The 15,572-nt window shown below is 37.7% G+C and overlaps 1 protein-coding gene across 1 annotated transcript in view; it reads left to right on the top strand.

Annotated features, from left to right (window-relative positions):
• SYT8 (synaptotagmin 8) overlaps window positions 1-15,572 on the top strand; it is a 31,386-nt gene that overhangs the window by 13,550 nt on the left and 2,264 nt on the right. The window contains exons 4-7 of the mRNA XM_070765002.1: window positions 778-873; window positions 1,694-1,861; window positions 2,691-2,858; window positions 13,537-13,654. Coding sequence (XP_070621103.1) covers window positions 778-873; window positions 1,694-1,861; window positions 2,691-2,858; window positions 13,537-13,654 — 550 coding nt within the window. The remainder of the gene's footprint in view (window positions 1-777; window positions 874-1,693; window positions 1,862-2,690; window positions 2,859-13,536; window positions 13,655-15,572) is intronic.

Here is a 15,572-nt window from a genome sequence, read left to right as displayed (position 1 = left end):
ATTTTGGAGTATATTAATATCTTTGATAGGTCACTGATGAAATCATACACAGCTCTGATTTCTACTATTTGGCTCCAAATACCTATTTCTTGGTACAGAGAGTCAACAGTTAATGTCTTGTTCAGTGACCATTCAAACTTGTGAGGGCACTGAATGAGGGTACTTAAGACTGGTTCTCAGGGGTCTGGCTGGCACAGAGAGCAGATTGGGTGCTCAGCAACTACTCCAGATTTCTGGCGAACGGTGTCCCACAGTCACGTGATTACAATTTCCAATCTCTTCTTCTGCTTTCTCACGAGCAAAATCAATGGGGAACTGGCAGAAAATCAGTAGTTGTGGACACATGAGGTTCTCACCTAACAATAGTAACCAGAACTTGCTAGTAACAGTGCTGGAACTGCTGTCACTAAGTGGTATCACAAAGGACACTTTACAATTGCATCACTTAGAGATGGAAATTTCAATCCTAATTACTGATGTTAAACAAAGACTACCTGCATCATATTTTCAAAGTCATTTTTTTTTCAGTACCATTGATAAGACTTGATAGATTTTGGGTTGGTTTTGTGTCTTCAAAACTGAATATAATATGATAAACACCAGAGGATTGTTGTTATAGGGAAAAAGAGAAGCGGGGGGACGGGACACATTGAGTTCCTGAATGCAAGATGGCATACAGTATATATGGTCAACCCAAAGTCAGTCATACTTCATATACCATTTATTATATGAATTGCGTTGAATGTTTGAATGAAGGATGCTAATATTTTGATGTAGGTCCAACCTGATTTGGAAGACATTGAATGTGGATTGAAAGATGAGAAACGAGGACGGCTGCAATATTCCCTAGAATATGACTTCCGTGGCCAGGAGGTATATTTTGCAATTCCCGGGGTGACAAATTTATACTCCTCTTTTATTATAAAGCAATATTAAATAGCAATACTCTTCCTTTCTGCATTTCACATATTTGTTTTCATGTGGGCAATCTTGGATGTCTACCTTTACTCTACATTGATTCTTTCATCCAATGATGACCCATTTTAGAAAAGCTACAGTCCTATTGGCAAATGCATAGCTTCTGGGTTCTTCCTATTCGTTACTGCTCTAACAAATTTGAGTCAGTGACTAAGGCCTCAGTTGAATTATCCACCAGAAATTAAGGAAAAACCTGGAGCATTTACTGAAACCAATATGGGTCCAGTATTTTGATTGGTTGTGATTGCTCAATAGGTCTTTGTTCCCCATGATGTTTGGGCAACACCAGCAAACAGTCAGAGAATGATCAGGTCATGACAAAGGACTGATGGTAAAGTCTTGTAATAAGATCCTGTCACAACTGTCTGGGACAAAAAAATAGATCTAACATGTAGCCTAGCATGTTTTGGACCTTCAATGACTTAAATCAATTCCATAACTTAATGCCATCTAGTCAAATGAAAGTTTCTCAAACCCAGTGACAGAATCTAGACGTTTATTTAAGGATGTTGTTGTGACGTAGGCAGACCAATACAGATGAACAATCCAACTGTTTCCTAGAGTCAATTTTCATCCAGAGAGTCTAATGTCACTACTTTTAAGAACATTACTTTTCTATTTTGGTTTTCTTGCCTTCTCCATTTCTAGTCCATTTCTGCAGACTTGCAAACTTAATACACATTGTTCATTTCAAGACTTTCATTTATTTATTAAGTTGAAGGTTGGAGTGAAGCAGGCAGCAGATCTAAAGGCCATGGACAGTGGGGGTACCTCTGATCCCTATGTGATTGTCTTCCTGACATCTGACATAAGGAAGAAGTATGAAACAAAGGTTCATCGTAAGACACTCAATCCTGTTTACAACGAGAGCTTCATTTTTCAGGTAGGGTACAAGACTCTCGGTAAATTCATTGATCTGTTTCAATTCAGTTTGGTATTGTTAAAATTTAGTTTAGCAGTTTGCAAACAAATTCATTAACCGTTTTTTCATAGCTATTTCATGTTCTTTGTTTGCTTAATTGACTTTAATACAATTATTGGTGATGTTGAGTTTATAAATCCTGTCTTATTATTTATTTATTTATTATTTAGATTTGTATGCCGCCCCTCTCCGAAGACTCGGGGCGGCTCACAACAGAATAGAACAAATCATAAATAATCAGAAAACTTTAAAATTTATACAAGCTTTAAAAGAACCCCATAAACTAACAGACGCACACACAAACATACCATGCATAAATTAAACATGCCCGGGGGAGGTGTTTCAGTTCCCCCATGCCTGACGGCAGAGGTGGGTTTTAAGGAGTTTACGGAAGGCAGGGAGAGTAGGGGCAGTTCTAATCTCTGGGGGGAGTTGGTTCCAGAGAGTCAGTGCCGCCACAGAGAAGGCTCTTCCATTGACATCTTCTTTATTGTGGCACCTGATTTTGGTAACCCTATTCCACACACACACACACACACACACACACACACACACACACACACACACACAGGGTAGATTCAAAGAGGCCCCAACCTGTTGGAGAACCAATGTTGGAGAACCAATGTTGATCAAAATGGATCTTAGACACAACTTTTTGACACCATTCTTACTTTGCAGGATGATTGTCCCATATTGCTCAGATTCACTGCTTCATCATTTCAGAAGGACATTGGGTTTCATCCACTGGTAGAAGTGAAATTCCCATCCCCCTTTCCCCCCTCTTCTCTAGGTTTCCCAAGCAGAGGTGACTGAAGCTATACTGGTCATGCAAGTGTATGATTTCAACCGCTTTTCCAAGCATGACATAATTGGTGAGGTGAGCCTGCCTCTTGTGGATGTGGACTTACAGCATGTAATGGAACAATGGCTTGATCTCTCTCCAGCTGGCAAGATAGAGGTATGTATCTCTGACTTGACAGTGACAATTTTGTCAAATTTGGGGAACCTGGCATCTTATTCGTTCAGGGTAAGGGAAGCAACTCTAAGCCCCATTTTTATGAATTTAAAGCTTTCTAAAGTTATATCATATGAACATGCAAACAAATGGTTTTCCTTCAGCGGTATTGGTTGTCACTTCAGATACAACAGCAGTAAACCGAGAGTGATAAGCTGAATAATTATTTCATTTCAACTATTCAACAGAAAAATAAGAAGCAAATAATTTAGATGCTTTCCTTATGAATCATCTCATCCTCTCAGTGCCAGACCTCTTGTGGACCTCCAGGCTGAAAAAAAAATCCCCAAATAACTCAGACCTAATCACAAAATACCCCTCAGCTTTGATGCAGAAACTGGAATAAATCTCAAAAGGTTCACATGAAATTCTGGAGCTGGGGACGGAAAATGCTGACTGGTTCTACTTAACTGAAGAGTTAGATCTTGGTGCTGATTCTCTTGACCAGCCAAAAGTGCCTTTTCAAGCTCAATTATGCAGATTGCATCACTTTGCTATTATAGGAGTTTAATTATATAGTTCTTTCCCATGCTGAAGGTTTTGTAAATTCCTCTGCATGTGGGGCATATGTTGCCAAGGAAGGAAGTAATGATCTTTTCAAAGGCAATATAAAAAGATATATAGAAATGGAGGGGATTGTGGCCCCACATATGTTTGTTTGTTTGTTTTGTCAAGTACATATTGGTGGTATACAAAGATCTAATAATATTTATATACATGATACTAGTAAAAGAGAAACATTAGGACAGGGGACGGAAGGCATGCTGGTGCACTTATGCATGCCCCTTACTGACCTCTTAGGAATCGGGAGAGGTCAACAGTGGATAGTCTAAGGGTAACATTTTGGAGGTTAGGTGATGATACATCAGAGTCTGGTAGTGAGTTCCATGCATCAAGTACTTAGTCGTATTTACTGCAGTCGAGTTTAGAGCAGTTTACTTTAAGTTTGTATCTGTTGTGTGCTCCTGTTTTTGTGGTTGAAACTGAAGTCGTTGACAGGAAGGACATTGTAGCAGATGATTTTATGGGCTATGCTTAGGTCATGTTTAAGGCAATGTAGTTCTAAGCTTTATAAACCTAGGATTGTAGGGCTAGCTGCGTAGGCAGGGGTTGGCTGCTGCATGAATGCGGGGGACGGGACGGGACGCAGTGGGGTAGTGAAAATGGAGCTCCACCCCAGTGCATCCAATTTGCACTGAAGGAAGTTGAAAGAAAATGCAGGGCATCCTGAATAAGCCATGCCCACAGTGCGGTAGTAAAAATTTTGGTAGCCCTTCATTGTGCATAGGGTATTCTGTTGCGAGTGGAGAAGTGGAGGGCTCTTCTAGTAAAGTATCTCTGGACATTTTCTAGAATGTTTATGTCCGAAATGCGGTGTGGGTTCAAGACAGATGAGCTATATTCAAGGATTGGTCTGGTGAAAGTTTTGTATGCTCTGGTTAGTAGTGTGAGATTACCGGAGTAGAAGATATGTAGGATTAGGTTAACAGCTCTTGAAGCCTTTTTGACAATGTTGTTGCAGTGGGCTTTGGCACTTAGGTCATTTGACATGAGTATTCCAAGGTCTTTTATGGAGTGAGGGTTGTCTATAAGGTCTTGTTTATTCAGCTTGTATTTGAGGTTCTGATTCTTTTTGCCAATGTGTAGGTCAGACCATTTTTGGTTGCAATGCTCTGCTGTTGGACGAACTGCCTGAGATTTCTGAAACTACAGAGTACGCAGCATCTAGTTGTCTCCTCTTCTTACCTGTAAGGTAAAGTTAGCAGCAAGAGAATTTACTCAGTGTTTGTTTTCAGATTTGGCAGTCTCTATGAAAAGAGATTAGACTAAATTACTTGGTTATTCTGGTAGTAAAAGACAAAAATAAAAAGTTTTTTTTCAGGCAGGCTTTTGAGAACGGAGAAAAATGGCTTTGTTGTTTGTTTTGTCTCTAATTTGTGAGTGTGTGAACCATTTTATTTTGTACCCTATTAGCTGCCTTGAGCACCATTATCTGGTAGAAAGGTAGGGAATCAATACAATCATAAATCTATTTAGTTCCTGTTGTGCGCAGAATATTGTGTACAACCTTGTTCAGATTGTAAGCTTTGATAAATCCCTAAAAGATCTATCACAACCCTTACATAGTATAATGTTAACCTCACCATCTTTCTTCAGATTTAAATGCATTCTTAACAACTTATGCACAGTTGATTATAGATTCACAGTGTGACCATTGTGACTATCGGCAGGTGCAGAAATTAATTTGATTTAATGCTATAGTTTTTACAGTACAGTGGTTAATAAGGCCCCTGAAGGTGATTGAGTCATTAAGTCTACAATTACCGAGGTGAAGAAAATTCTGTTGGATATATAAACATTCTGAACCTTCAAATCTCTCAGGCTGCGATGTTTGTTTATTTTAATGGCCCTTGACTCTTTTAAAAGAGTTGTCTGAGTATTTGAAAATGGAGATAATTGTGTCTTATAAATTAGGGGAATGCTAGCAATTTTAGCTGTGAGAAACATTGTGAGAAAATAGCTACACGGAAATGTGGAACTCCAAACTAGACCTGAAAAACTAAGAAAAATCTCTGGTGGAAAGACATTCTATGCATATTCAGCCAACAAACGACAAGAGTCTTTGCAAAAGAGTCATATTCCAGTGGTGGGATTAATTTTTTTACTACTGGTTCCATGGGTGTGGCTTGGTGGGTGTGGCAGGGGAAGGTAACTGCAAAATCTCCATTTCCTCCTGATCAGTTCGGACTTGAGAGTAGATGAGGGCAGGGACAGTCAGAGGTAGTATTTACCTGTTCACCGAACTACTCAGAATTCCACTACTGGTTCTCCAGAACTGGTCAGAACCTGCTGAATATCCTCTGTCTTATTCCAAATCTGCTTTTTGAAATAAGTTGATGTCATTAGTAATTATTATTTAATTACATTAACAATATGTAATATTAATTTAATCATCAATATTCTAGATTTTATTTTTATTATTTGCCAAATGTTCACTAAATAAATAACAGGGCTACATAAACAATGTAGTAGCAAGAAATTTACCCATTTTGTAAATTTTGGAGCAAAGCCAACTCATCACTTAATATCAGGCCACTTATTCGGTAAAGACTAAGAGGAGAGACATAAGCCATTTTTTTTTTCAAAGTAAAGATCTGATTGCAATATGTCCTACTATTTTTTAGTCAATTATAAAACCAATTACAAAATGCTGTGACTGGCAAGCGTAGCACACAGGTAGACCTCACTTACCGACTTGTTCGTCAACCATTTGAAATTAGCATTGACAAAATAGGTTTATGACTGGTCCTCAAATTTGCGATCCCATTGTGGTTGCACAGTTGTAATCTGGGCATTTGCAGCTGGCACATATTTATGACAGTTACAGTGCTCCACAGTCATGTGAATGCCACTTGCAAGCTTCAAGCAAAATTTATGGGAAAGCCAGCAGGAAGTCGCAAGTCTCAGTCACATCATGTCACACTTAACAACCCATGCTGACTTGCTTAATGACTGCAGGAGAACTGACTGGCATGTCACACCACATGGCATCTCACTTATTGATTGCATTGCTTAGTGACAGAATCACTAGTCCCAATTTGAGGTCAGTAAGTGTGCATTCAGTAATGGGCAGCCAAAATTTTACTGCCACATTGTGGATGTGGCTTATCTTGTGGATGTGGCTTGATGGTCACGTGACTGGGTAGGAGTGGCTTGCTGGCCATGTGACCAGGTGGGATTGGCTTAAACGGTCATCATCGTTCAAGTGGACTGTTAAGTCCTCAACTTACAACCTCTGGGGTGACAATTTGCTTCACGTTTCCCACGCTCTCCTTCCTGGGTCACTCCCTGCCTCCAGCTCGGTAGCTAAGTGAACAGATGCCAATCAGCTGTTGAGAAAAGAGGGGGGAGAAAATGGGCCCCCTGCAACTCATGCTGGTGCTGGTCTCCCTGCCGCTTTCCAAGGAGGAGGAGGATGGGAGGGGGAGATGATCAGCTGGAGCTGGGCACACAGCTTCATTTATGTTGTGAGCTGTTCCGAGTCCTCAGAGAGGGGAGGCATACAAATCCAATAAATAAATAAACAAATTTCCACTGGTGGAACTGTGTTCCACCCCGTCCTGCCTGCTGCCCACCCCTGGGTGCATTTGTGTCCCAGGAATAAAGCTGGGGAATCAGTTCTAATAGCATAGCTTGGTCTGATATCCTTTGATTAGACAGACAGGGATACAATAGATCTAGCTGATGGAGCTGCATGTACAATTAGGATTCATCTAATCTCCTTGTTTCAGTTTGGCATGGCTAAACACTGCAGCTTACTGCACCAGTTGTAAGGCTAAACTGAAGGTATGAAGCTTACTGAAAAAGCTCTTTAAGGTCACTTTCAAAGCTTTCCAACCAGCTCCTGGCCTCAGTGATTATATGATATTGGCAGCGTTCAGAAGATTTCTTCCAAATCAGCTACGAGATAACTGAAACCAAAAGGCCAGGCTAATATATGAGAAATTTGTTGGGGATCTGTAAATAATCTCTTTTCCGTATTGCAAAAATTCTTCCTTATCCTGTTTCCTATCTCCTTAATTTAAATTTAAAATTAATTTAATTTAAAAAAAACTTTTTAAAAAATAATTTTTAAAATTTAATTTAAAAATTTTAATGGCATACTGTATGCAACTTCAAGTAAGACACAGAGGAGGATGCACAAGCAATTTGTTTTATTTCTATTTTGTTTGGAATGAGGGTGAGGACAAATTTGTTACTCCAGGATCTAATGGGATGGTGATTATTTTAAAACTCTTTGTTCTGAAAGGTCAGAGAAGGAAATATTGCTTCTTGACTTGTGGGCTGATCAAATGCAATACCTGTTCTTATTGTGTACCACCTTCACACTGAGCAATTGGGACATGCATTTAGTGGCAGGATGGAAATGACTTGAATCAAAGAAACTTGGTCTCCTCTATTAAAATCTGTATCAATAAGTGGCATTTTCAATGAGGCAGTCGAGGAAAGGTGTTTCAACCTCCCAGCCTGCCTCTCAAGTTTCTTTTAGTGGTTGAAACACCCTGCAGGAGAGAATAAGAGAATGAAATAAGGATGAGGGATTCAAATGCAATGAAGAGTAGGTTGAAGCATCAAGAAAACCCATCAGTCAATGGATCTGGAATATTTGCAAATACACCTTGGACACCACACATTTATATCTTGAGCAGCTGCTGTTCCCTTTCGTACATCAACCATTTTGATTAGGCATAGAAATGTAGTTAAATTTTAACCTGTGATGAAAGAGCATTCTTACTGCTGGATAAAAGGATTATCCCACCCATCCGTGAGTCAGCTCAAAACAATGCTGGCATAAAATTGACTGCCCATGTGGCCAGACCTGAGTGTTCTGTTCTGAGTCATTGACAAAAGATGGTGTCTTGATTTCTGAACATACCCATTGATATAACTATGAATAGTTTTCTGCTCTTATTTTGCTGCTATTCCTTTTCAGTAAGTCACCAGCTACAGGGAAAAAAAATACATGAATCAGGAGTTTGCAGCAAAAATAGGGTTGGCCTGTCTTAGGGAACATTAGAACACAAAGTTTGTCTGCTTTTTGATGTCTCATTTTGGCACCTCTTATTCGTAATTATCTCCAAGAATGAATAAAACATATGTTAAAAATTAAAGTACACGCAACCAAGAGATAATTTAATTAATTGATAAGTTATAATAGCGCTGCAGACCAAAGACATGTTTTAATATCATTTAATACAGAAACAAAAAGGGATACAACCAAATTATATAATTATTATATGTTTACTTCACTAATACAGAAAACATACCGTCCAGCCTTTCTGATACATTCTTTAAGGGTCCAAAGAATTCAGAATCACCTTAGAACCAAAGCAACATTTTAAACATTTATTAAAGATTTGAATCTACTTATGTTCCGTCATTGGTTATGCCAGTTGTTCATTCCATAAATCATAATGTCAGTTAATTTCAACTTCAAAAATATTTTCAAATTTCTGCTTTAGGTGCAAAATCTATTTGATTTCAGAATAGGCTCCATCTTTCTTGGGGCTCTTTGGGATTCATATTTAAATTGGTTTATATAGCCAGAGTCAATTAGTGGATTAGATTAGTGAATGGCCCCAAATATAGCTACTTGTTTGTAAATCAGGAAATGAAGGACTGTTTTTGCTATGTGAGGCTGATTTAAAACATTGTTAAGATCTTAACAGAGAGACATAACAACTTTCTGATAAAACTTATAAAAGTTGGTATTCAAATATAAATGATAATATAAATGTCTAGTGATATTTTTTGAGACTCTGGTAAATTAAAACTTCTTTATCAAAGATAGTTTCAGCTTAGGCCGTAATATTCCTGATAGTCTAGTTTCCTACATAAATTTCCTCAATAGACTCTTGATCTGAATAAAATAACTTTTTGGAATTAACAACAATACATATCTTATAATATGCATCAATTAGGTAGTAATATTCATTTTAATAATGTTAAATTTAATAGATTTTAAATAAATCCACTAGCCTTCAGAATCTCATTTTAACATTCAATATACTAATTTCCTCATATTTTGAAATGTTTAAAAAATTATATAAACCAAAATATTTTATATATTCTGCCCAAATTAAAAAGCCCAATAATTTTTATTGATCTGTTTATAAATCAGGTTCCAAAGAAAATAAATTATTGTCCCAATTAATCTTATACTTCGAATATTTACCAGTAGTCAATTGATATAATAAGTTAGACTATTCATACAATATTTTCCAAATATCAGCAACATTTAAAATAATTAAATTATGAATCTAAATAGCATGGCATATGCCAGTCCAATACCATTAATATTATAAGATTGCCTGAGAATAATTGTTAATAGCTCATGAATTAGGTCATAAACCAATGGAGCAATTGGGTAACTATGTCAGCTGCCATACTATAACTCATCTGATAACTCAACTGGTCTAAAAATTAAAAATGTTATTGCACTTGCTATTGGTTTCAAATAATACATTTCAATCCATTTAATAAAAGAAGTTGGGAATCCTTATGTACACTTGTCTCACTTAAAAAAAATTAAGCCTACCCATGTCTAAAGCTTTTTCAGCATCCAAAAACATTAATACATCAGAATCCAATTTATCTTGAGCTATATCATACCTATTTATGAGTTTAAATTATCTTATACTGTCTGGTTTTGAAAAATTCAGACTGAGTTGGATGAATTATGCATGGTGACATTCTCTGAAATCATCTAGACAAAAAGCAATAAATATTCTTCCATCTACTTTATCGATTTATAAATTGCACAAAATTCAAATTTTTTAACTGCTTTTAAAATCAGTGGCGTAGAAGCCTCATAAAAAGACAAAGACAATTTACTGGATTTAAGTAATTCATTATAGACCTCTGACAATAATGGCTCAACTAATCTACAAAACATTTATTTCATTGGACAGAAAAGCTGTCCACTGGAACTTTCACATTTTATCTCCAATTTCAAAGATACCTACAGAATCCTGTGATAATGGTTTAAACAATGTAATAATGGAGACTCAGAATTTGAGAGATTTGAAAATTTACATTCTATAGGTGGGAGAACTGAAACTCTCTACTTAATTTTGGAAGGAAGAAGGACTGAGACCAACCAATACAGGAAAGAAAGCAAATGAGCATAAACTCACCTCCCCCTTCCCGCTCCCCACTCTTTCCCCAAATAAATAGTGTTTTCTTTTTCTCCACATTGTTCAAAGCCTGTATGGATATAAAAGGAAGTCAGGAAATAAAGAAGGCATTTGTAAAAGTTGACTGAGGTAAAGGTCATTCATGATCATAGGGGTAATTATGAGATATCTATGCTTCTAACACTCCCAAACTGCACCATTTCTAGATACCTCTAGCCTCCTCATTTACCTTTCAAGATGAATCATTTTACATGTATCAAAGCTGTTCTTGAATGGTGTTGGATTAAAGGGAAATTCTACTATTATACCAATGTAATTAATGGTAGCTGATGTCTGTCTCCTCCATTAGTGAGGGAGAAGATAAGGGCAACACCAAGGAAACAAGGGCCCAAATTACATTAATGTCCACATACTTTATAATAAAGAATACTAAACAGTCACATCCAAAATAGTGGTAAATGAAACATTTGGAAAGGGTTCAATAAATAATGGATTCTTTGTCTTTTTCAGCATATGTCAAACCAAGTATGGTCTCTCTTGATCATCAACATAGAGATATGTTTGAAGACATCTCATCTGAATTCAGCATATGTCAATAGCAGATGTTATTATATCTTTGGAGACATACTGTTTTTCTTTCTCTTGAAATCCATTTTAATCAAAAGATGGGGAACATCAATTTTCCAAGATAGAAAGAAGCATATTTCATTCCCTAAGCTCATTAAAAGAATTGGGTTGCTGATCATCAGTGGGATTATGGAAGTATTCAAATCTCAGAAGTGAATGAATAAAAATAAGTATGCTTGGCTTGTGAGCATGCTAGCTTGATAGCACCTTGACATCTGTAAGACAATTCTAATAGTTTTATTACTGAGGAAGAAATGGAATATCCCCTAGAGGGCACTATTAGCAATTATATTATCAGGAAACCCGTAATATCTCCAGCTGAATATGAATGGTTAATTAAATTTGTGTGTTGAGTCCATTGAGCAGTGTTACATTTTGTTCAAGAAAACTACATTCACTTTGGGATCAATTGCCTAGAGCATGGATTTTACGGATGTGCAACATAGGCAACTGCTCATGGTGATAAATGTTTGAAGCGTATGATATTACAAATTGAAATCTTTGTATGCTGTGTGTTTATATGTGTGTCTATATATACACACATGCACATTCCTATTCAATGAATCAACATGTAATTGGTTGGATTCATAATAATGGTTTTATATAATGTTATAATGTAGTTTCATTGATTATTTCTCATACAATGTAAGAATAGCCATTGTAGTTGGTCAATATGGTTTATGCATATAAGAAAGCAGCCTTTATGTCTTAATCAACAATTAATGATTTAAACAAACTCCTAGATTAGTGCAGTATGTGAACCTAACACGTTTACTTTCTGGGATTAAAAAAATGGGAAATCCTTTTTTAAAACAGATATTTGGACATACCATTGGAATAGAAACAATATTTTTCAAATGATACCTAGTTTCCCCCTCAAGGAGCAAGTTTTTCAATTAATGCAGGTGAACTATTGGAGGTCTTGGCTCAGATCACTCTTTTCCTGTGTGTATGGCGTTTCAGGGAAATAAAACTACCGTACTTTATTTTTATTTTATTTATTTGTCAAACATTTATAGGATAGTAATAGTTTGTATAACATAACATAACTAAAAAGTAACAATAAAAGAAGAACAATAAAAGTAACAACAAAAAAAGAACAATAAAAATAGACGGTAGGACAGGGATGATAGCCACAGTGGTGCGCTTATGCACGCCCCTTATAGATCTCTTAAAAATGGGGAGAGGTTGATTGTAGACAATCTAAGGTTTCCCATCTCATTTCTCAAAGTTGCCCGTTTGGAAAATGCTAGTTGCCATTGATGCTAATAACATCCATACAAAGATGGGACCAAAAGATGTGAACCAGTAGTGGTTTCTAAAACCTTTGCTACCAGTTTGTCTGTGCACGCTCAACGCTTCTGTGCATGAGCAGAAGCATCCTGGGTGGGTGGGCGGAGACTCCCTCTACCGCTGCTACCAGTTTGCAGAACCGTGCCGAATCAGGAACAACCAATCGCTGATGTGAATGGCAGAAATGGTTCAAGGCTTAAACCTTCTCTTTCCTGCACTATTGCTTCACTTTAAGGTGGAACCCTCTGCTGGACATTTGAAGGCTGTTTGAAAGGATTTGCCTATGAACTTAAGCAGAAACAGTACAAGTGATTTGAGTGAAAGGACATTCCATTTAAACACTGCTCCTAATCAAAAAGAAAGAATATCATTGTTGTGGATACTGAAGATGAATGCAAGCAGACATGCATTCCACTTGATTTGAAACTTAGATTTGAGAGGGGTCCTTGGTACTCTCTGAGTTGATGATGTTACCGATTTAGGGCAATGAAATGTTTGCAAGAAAACAAGGAAGCTCATAAAGTATCAAGGACCCCTTATTTCAACCCTGAGCTACTAGTATTCTCCTTTATTGAAACCTAGGTGTGTTAAAAACTACAGAAAAACTTCACTTCTTCTCCCTACAGAGAGGGAAACCCAAGGTGTCCAATGGCTCATGGATGCAAATAAGCAATGTCAACATCTTTATTAAAGACTGGAACTCTGATCACAGACATCATCCACCATCCATTGCTTGGCTTTAGTTGAATTTGCCTAAGTTTAAACAAAAATCAATGAATTAGGGTTGTTAATATGGTGCATATTAAGAAGAGTTTCTCCTCTGAAGTGCCATAGCATAGTTCTCAGTTTTTCTGGATGTAGAAAAATGATTTCTGGAGCAACAATAATTGTTTCAAAAGTATTCCTCAGGATGTTCCTATTTTAGTGCTATGTTTTGGTTTCATCCCTTTATCTTTTCTCACTATATCAGTCTGATTTCTCCTGTGTGTTTTTTTTTCTCACAGCAAGAGCACCTTGGAGAAATCTGCTTCTCACTGCGATATGTCCCCAGCACCAGCAAATTAACGGTAGTTATCATGGAAGCCAAAAAGCTTAAGGTTATGGATGCAGATGGATTATCAGGTATGAAGGACAGATTTCTAAGGCTCATTGTGGAGAGCAGAGGAATTATTATTATTATTATTATTATTATTATTATTATTATTATTATAAATTAGATTTGTATGCCGCCTCTCTCCGTAGACTCGGGGCGGCTCACAGCAATAGTAAAAACAATATACAACAACAAATCTAATAATTAAAATATCTAAAAAACCCTTATTTAAAAGCAAGACATACACACAAACATACCATGCATAAACTATATAGGCCTAGGGGAGATCTCTCAATTCCATGCCTGATGGCAGAGGTGGGTTTTAAGGAGTTTATAAAAGGCAAGGAGGGTGGGGGCAATCCTAATCTCTGGGGGGAGCTGGTTCCAGAGGGTCGGGGCCACCACAGAGAAGGCTCTTCCCCTGTGTCTCGCCAGATGACATTGTTTAGTCGACGGGATCCCGAGAAGGCCAACTTTGTGGGACCTAACTGGTCGGTAGGATTCGTGCGGCAGAAGGCGGTCCCAGAGATATTCTGGTCCGATGCCTTGAAGGGCTTTAAATGCCATGCTGATTTAGAGCCTGCTAATCCACGTTGCTGAAATTGATCCCATTATATTTTGAATCTCTTTTGTCTAAAGCACAGATGTCAAACTTGGTGCATCACATTGCCATCATGTGATGTTTCATGACGTTTTTCCCATTCGTGGAGCTGGGGTGGGCATGGCCTGTGTGTGATGCATCCAGGCTGCAGGCTGCCAGTTTGACACATGTGAAGGCCCATATTATCCCTTTTCATTTGAATTACTGCTGATCTTGGAAGCAGCAGTTGTAAGAACTACAGCCCTCTCTTGCATCATAAAAGCAGAGTGAGTTCATCACGGCTGCTTTTATTGGTATCACAGTGCTCTAGAAAAGAGATAGAATTATATTAGTCTATGGCAGTGTTTCTCAATTATTTTCTGTTATGCCTCCTCCCCCCGGAAGAAGAAAACATTTTGCGCGCCCCTAACTCTCCTGTGGGATGTTTGTTTGCAATATTCAGCACGTTTTCCCTCCAAAAACCCAAGTGGTTTATCAGCCTGATTGGAGTATAATGTGTTCCCCAGAGTCACACGCCCCCCCTGGCATTGCTCTGCACCCCCGCAGGGGTCCCACCTTTCTACTTGAGAAACAGTGGTCTACGGTAACCAAAAATCAGAAGGAATCTGATTTTCTGGCTAACACATTTTATTAAAAGATAAGCGCTTTTATGAGCTGTAGTTCATCAGAGACGTAAGTGAATCTACGTACTTGATTAAATGAGCTGCAGGTTAGAAAAACTGATGTCTTTTCATAAAATTTCTTAGTTAGAAAGGAAAGTCCTCCTGAACACCAGAAACAAAGGACATTACTGTTATTTTTGTAAGAGCTGTGGTGGTGCAGTGGTTAGAATGCAGTATTGCAGGCTGAATCTGCCAACTGTCATCAGTTCAATTCTCACCAGGCTCAAGGTTGACTCAGGCTTCCATCCTTCCAAGGTCAGTTAAATAAGGACCCAGGGTTTTGGGGGTAATATACTGATTTTGTAAGCTGCTTAGAGAGGGCTGCAAAGCACTGTGAAGTAGTATTTGAATCCAATTGCTATTGTTGTTTTTGTTTAAGAAAAAGGAACCATATAACATTTGATAATATGATTCATTTTGGTTGTGAAAGCTGGTGGGGATGAATTACATTTTTTCTCCCAAAACCCCACAAGAGCATTTCAGTCTCACGGTGACCTTTACAGTAAGATCAGTTGTTGTTATTTTCCCCTTCCAAGCCAAATACCTAGTCAACCTACAAGGCCGCTGGCAGACCCACCAAGCTTTATAATAAAGAAGCTAATATTTGAGTTAGGAGTTTTTCGTGGAAATCTAAAAGGCTGCAATATGGTGTTCAGAAACGCTTTAATGTCTGGGGAAAATCCT

The sequence above is a fragment of the Erythrolamprus reginae genome, chromosome 1, assembly GCF_031021105.1.
Source record: "Erythrolamprus reginae isolate rEryReg1 chromosome 1, rEryReg1.hap1, whole genome shotgun sequence".
Lineage (NCBI taxonomy): Eukaryota > Metazoa > Chordata > Lepidosauria > Squamata > Dipsadidae > Erythrolamprus > Erythrolamprus reginae.
This window is presented reverse-complemented; position numbering and strand designations above follow the sequence as displayed.